The 5791-nt window shown below is 33.2% G+C and overlaps 1 protein-coding gene across 1 annotated transcript; it reads left to right on the forward strand.

The window, feature by feature from the left end:
• The first annotated feature begins 1384 nt into the window (after nucleotides 1-1384).
• Nucleotides 1385-4516, forward strand: LOC121809047 (protein FAR1-RELATED SEQUENCE 5-like). Its single transcript, XM_042209597.1, has 6 exons — nucleotides 1385-1390; nucleotides 1490-1565; nucleotides 1684-1798; nucleotides 2057-2305; nucleotides 2855-3876; nucleotides 4122-4516. Exons 1-6 carry the CDS (start codon nucleotides 1385-1387, stop codon nucleotides 4514-4516), a joined length of 1863 nt encoding a protein of 620 aa, XP_042065531.1.
• Nucleotides 4517-5791: the final 1275 nt, after the last annotated feature.

The following is a 5791-nucleotide window of genomic DNA, read 5'->3' on the forward strand; positions in this document are numbered from 1 at the left end:
TATATATATATATATATATATATATATATATATATATATATATATATATATATATATATGGTTGTGATCAATTGAGATTTTTTAGTCTTATAGAGAGAATTGAGATGTCTTATCAGCCACTCATTTTTATTAAATGAGTGGTCCAGAATTTACCAAATGAAAAATATTTTTAGATTAATTAATTATGAAATGACAGAATGGTAATTTCATGCTTTAATTAGGGTTCTTCAGCTTGTGTTTGGCGATTAGGCGATTTCTGTGAGATTTCTCTTAAATTTCAACGATTCCTCAGCATTCACATGATTTTGTCTTTGATTCAAATCGAAATATCTCCTATTTCTTCTCGGTTTTAGGTTTTTGTGATGTATTTCTGAAGAAATCTTGTTTGCTTATTAAATTTGTCATCGTTCATCCGAAAATTGATAAATTTTTGAAAAACAGATGATTAATTCGATGGAGTTTGGTTGAATCTGAAGTTTTTAGGTTGATTTTATCGACTTTGATTTTGTTTCTATGCTTTATTTGTTGATGCCCAGTCATATTTGTTCCTAATCAATTTTTTTTTGCTTTTTCATCTTTAGCGTCGAGTTCACTTCATAATCAAAGCCTAAGGTGTTATCTGATGGATTTTTCATCTTATTCAGAGTCGACGTCGGTGAATGTTGAAGGTATTTTGGTTTGATTTTCATTAACATGACTTGTTTGTATTTTGTTGGTGAATTATACTCTGTTGACATAAATGCAGATTTGTTGACATTCTATGTAGAATTTATTGATATCATGTATACTCTCTGTTGCTATGATGATCATTTCTTGTTGACATAAATGCAAACCTGTTGATATTTGAATTGATGCTCTGTTGACATAAATGCAAATCTGTTGATATTGAATATACTCTATGTTGATATTTGAATTGATGTTCTGTAGACATAAATGCAAATCTGTTGATACTGAATATACTCTATGTTGATATTTGAATTGATGTTCTATTGACATAAATGCAAATCTGTTGACATATTTTATGTTACCTGTTAAATATTCTATGTAGCTATACTCTTTGTTGACATACAAAATAGTCGTATCCAAAATGCACCCCCCGGCCGAAGAGCCCCTGTTGTGGTGTTTGTGGGTGGAGGAAGGGGTTATGGATAGGGGTGAGAGTCCATGGTAGGATGTGTGAGATGTTGGTGCTGGTGTGTTGGTGCTGCATATTTTGAGATGTAGTTTTGAGATTTTGATTCTGGATTTTGGAAATCCTTTATGTTGTCAGTTAAGATATGCTAGTTGACATATTTGGATCTTAGTTTATATGTTGTTGTGTTGACACTATGCTAGTTGATATGTTGTCAGTTAAGATATGCTAGTTGACATTATACTAGTTAATATGCTGGTGCATATTTTGAGATGTAGTGTTGAGATTTTTATTCTAGATTTTGGAAACCCTTTATGTTCTCGGTTAAGATATGCTAGTTGACATTATCTGTTTCAGCTTGTTGACATATTTTCCCATTATGTTGTAGGATCTGTTATTCCAATTTGTAATGTAGAGTTGAGGCCTTATGAAAGTAAAAAATTTATTCACTTGAGGAGGGAATTTCCTTTTATGAAAAGTATGCTCAAGATGCTTGTTTTGATTGTCGAAGATTTGGAAATAGGTCTAATGGTGGTGTTGTTGTTTTTCAGTATGTTGTTTTTCAGTTGATTCATTGGATGTCGATATAAGTATATCTGAGGAAGGGAATTTGTCAGATGATGATGAAGTAACTTCAAAGAAGAAACGCAGACGTGGCACAAAAAGGTGTGGATGTGGAGCGAGGATCAGTTCCAAGTTTTATTCTGATTGTGGTGTTAAATATTATCTTGTGCATCAATTCATTGAGGGACACAATCATGCTATGGTTGACAAAGATCATAAGCGATTTATGAAAGGAAATCGCAGTATGAATGATGTTTATCACAAGTTTGTTGAAGATTGCACCAATCACCAAAGCTAACATTGGTCCTACTTCAACTTCAACTTATTAAAGAAGTTTTTTGGTGGTTATGATGTTGTTAGGTGTACGTTGAATGATGTTAGAAATTATTCTCGTGATATTAAAGAGAAACTGAAACAAGTGGATGTTCAAAAGATCTTAAATCAAATGCAAGAGAAGAAGAGAATTTGTGAAGGCTTTTTTTACAAATATCAAGTATCATCTGATGATAATAAGTTAGTAAACTTATTTTGGTATGATGCTGAGTCTCGGAAACATTACCATATGTTTGGAGATGTTGTAATATTTGATACAACATATTCGACAAACAGGTAGTTTATTTATTATACTTAGTAGTTGACAAACATAATAGTTGACATGATAGTTGACATGGTAGTTGACATGGTAGTTGACATCGGATACATTTGTACTTTGCATTGTAGATGACTTAGTAGTTGACATAGGATATATTTGTAGTTGACATATTAGAGCATCTCTAAGAGGGAAATGTATATTTCTCATTTACTTTCTCAAAAAGGTTATTATACCTTCTTAAAAAGTAATAGATTCTAAGGAAAGAAGGTAAATTAGAAAATCAAATAAAATAACTAACTTTATACATTTTCTATCAAGAAGAGGTAAAGATACCTTCTCAAAATGAAAGAAGGTATAATACCTCCTCAAATACCCTTTCCCTTGGAGTAAGAAATTTTATAAAGAAGAGGTAAATATGGTAGTTATTTCCCTTTACCTCTCCATTTACCCTCTCCCTTTGAGATGCTCTTAGTTGACATAGTAGTTGACATAGAATATATCTGTAGTTGACATTGGTTATTATTAAATATTTGTTGATGTTTTGTGGTGATCTATTTGTTCAACAGGTATCGTATGGTGTTTGGTCCATTTATCGGGAAAGACAATCACGGGTGTCCTATTGCATTTGGAGCTGGTTTCGTATCCGGTGAGAGTTGTGATGCATTCTCATGGCTTTTCACTGTGTTTGTTGAATGCATGGATGTTGCTCCAAGGATCATAATCACATACCAAGATTGGGGAATGAGGCTTGCAATTGAGAAGGTATTATCTTGTACAAGACATCATTTGTGCATGTGGCATATTATGAGCAAGTTGTTTGAGAAGATACCTAAATCTATTTCTGATAGAGAAAAGTTTAGTAAGGAGTTTAATGCTTGTGTTTGGTCAGAATTGTTAGATCCAAATGACTTTGGCATATTGTGTACTGATATTGTTAAAATATATGGCGTGGAAGATCATAAATGGTTTAAGGACATGTTTGCTATTAGACATTTGTGGATCATAACCTACTTTAAAGATGTTCTTATGGGTTCTTTGATGAGGACAACATCTTTTTCAGAATCCGAAAATAGTTTTTTTAAGAGGTACTCGAAACTATTGTTTAATTTTGTTGACTTCACTCTTAAGTATAATAATGCCATTGATGCTCAAAGGAATCAAACTGAAAGGCTTGACTATTATGATTCTATAATCTTTCCAAAATATGTCACTGATTTAGCATTTGAGAAGCAATTGGCATTTGTATACACGGATAGGATGTTTAGAGTAGTACAAGAATTAATTTCTGAGGCTGATAAGAGTTGTCGGATGATTAGCATGTCCACTTTGGAGAACATCGAGGTCTTTAAAGTTTCTGATGCTAGAAAGAAGACCTTCACAGTTACACATGATATAGAGATTGAGTCATATGAGTGTGAGTGTAAACTATTTGTAAGGTGTGGTTATCTATGCAGCCACCTTTTCTTCGTCCTCAAAAACAAAGATGTCAACAATAATCCAGAGAAATATGTTGGTAACCGGTGGCTGAAAAGTGAATTACTGAAGGCGGTTCATGGTCTCACGAGTGATGAAAGTGCGTCTGACAAAGGTATGTGATCTATTTCCTATATTTCAGTTTATTTGGCATATGTTGTATAGGCTGTTGACACATCTTATATAGGTTGTTGACATGGGTATTTTTATCTGAAAAATGTATCTAACAAAAGACTCTTGTTTTATATATTTCAATTTTGTTGATATAAACTATATAGGCTGTTGACATGCTACATATTTACTATTCACATAACTTATATAGGCAATTGACATGTTATATGTTTGCATGTTCTAACAAAGATGACAAACTACAGATTGGTAACAGGTGTCATGGACGTTACTTTGATCTATATCAATGCGCTTTTAGGAATAAAAATTATCTGATTGCTTTGGATAATGTGCTTGCGGGTATTGGTCCTCAAATTTTTACTGATGACACTACTGGAGCTGGATCGTCGTCAGTTGATAAAAATGATTCGATCAAGAACATATATGGTGTTGTTGTACCTGAAGAAATAACTGCACATGCTCCAGATGTGGTTAGTACAAAGGGAGGTGCAAGTGACAAGAACAACAAGATTAAGTCGAGCATAGAGAAAGCAATTGAAAAAGCAAATAAACTTCATAGGCGTTGTGGAAAGTGTCATAAAGTGACTGATCATAATGTTAGAAGTTGTGGCAAAAAGAAGACATAATTTGTAACGCCCCACTTTTCAAACCCTAAGATGATTGTATTTATTGCTTTGATTGTCGCAATTAAATGGCGAATCGTTATGTGTTTGCTTCGATGACCTAATTTTGATTTGGCCTAGTCAATTTCGTTGATTTTATGGCGTGACTTAAATTAATTGATGTGGGATGAAATATATTGCAGTAACTTATATTTTTAAGGGGAGTGAGATTTAATTAGGATCATAAATAATTACCTTGCCCTTTTGTGGAGAAAATTTCGACCACTATTGGTTATTGGAGAGGAATTCTTTTCTTGAATTTAATTATTTGTGTTGGGATAATTGTCCAAATTAAATTCAAAGCCTAATTATCTTATTTCTTCATGATAAAAATTGGCCCTATTTTTTTTCCTAAGGGAGATTTCGAAATTTCCTAATTTGTGGGAGAAGGAAATTATTCATTATTTATTTTGATCCCTTAATTATTTCTTTCCATGATTAAATTAGAATATCCTAGCAAATCTTGCCTTGTCTTATTTTGTTAAAGATTTGGAAATTATTCCTTGTGGGAGGAATATTTTACACGCCTACTATCATATTATTTGGGAGGATTTTTATTAATTTTCCTGCTCCGTATTATTTTATTCTGCTCCGTGAAAATACCAAATTAAATCAAAGGCTAATTAATTAGCCATGATTTTAGAAAATCTCACCTTAATTCCTCCCTCCAATTCACGCCAATTCCTCCCCCAAATCTCCTCCAAATATCTTTTAATTAATCCTCCACATCTTCGTGCAATTAAATGGGAAATTTTATTCTAACCTTATAAATATAACCAACCCCAAACCCTAGCCCTAAATCACACGCCCCCTCTCTCATTTCACACGCCCCCTCCCCTTGCTCCACTTCTCTCTCACTTGTTCTTCCACTCTACTCAAGATCCTTTCGAATTTCCAAGAGATTGTTGAAGAAGCAAGATTTTTATTCGTTCCTACCGTTTGTTTCGTCCAAAGAAGGTAAAATCAAACCTCCATTCTTCATCCTCTCCATCCCAACTCTTCTTTTGTTTCCCTCATGCATCTAGTGAGTGTAGGGATTTAAAATCTAAGGGATTTAATCGGTGGGACTTTGTGTTTGTATATGTGTATGCGTTTTGAATGAAATCGTATGATGATCTAATGAATCTATGGTGAATGATATAAGATGTTATGAAAACATGAGTGTGAGGACTCTTTTAAGCATGTTTGTGTGTTAAAACCATGAAAAGGTTGTGTTTGAATGAATGGGGATAAAACCCT

Source organism: Salvia splendens, chromosome 6, assembly GCF_004379255.2.
Source record: "Salvia splendens isolate huo1 chromosome 6, SspV2, whole genome shotgun sequence".
NCBI lineage: Eukaryota > Viridiplantae > Streptophyta > Magnoliopsida > Lamiales > Lamiaceae > Salvia > Salvia splendens.

What these genes read in the sequence shown, in the direction of transcription:
- LOC121809047 (XM_042209597.1), top strand. An exon ending in CGCAGACGTGGCACAAAAAG is followed by an intron (nt 1,799 to 2,056) that starts GTGTGGATGTGG and finishes TGATGTTGTTAG; the next exon opens with GTGTACGTTGAATGATGTTA. An exon ending in ACAACATATTCGACAAACAG is followed by an intron (nt 2,306 to 2,854) that starts GTAGTTTATTTA and finishes TTTGTTCAACAG; the next exon opens with GTATCGTATGGTGTTTGGTC.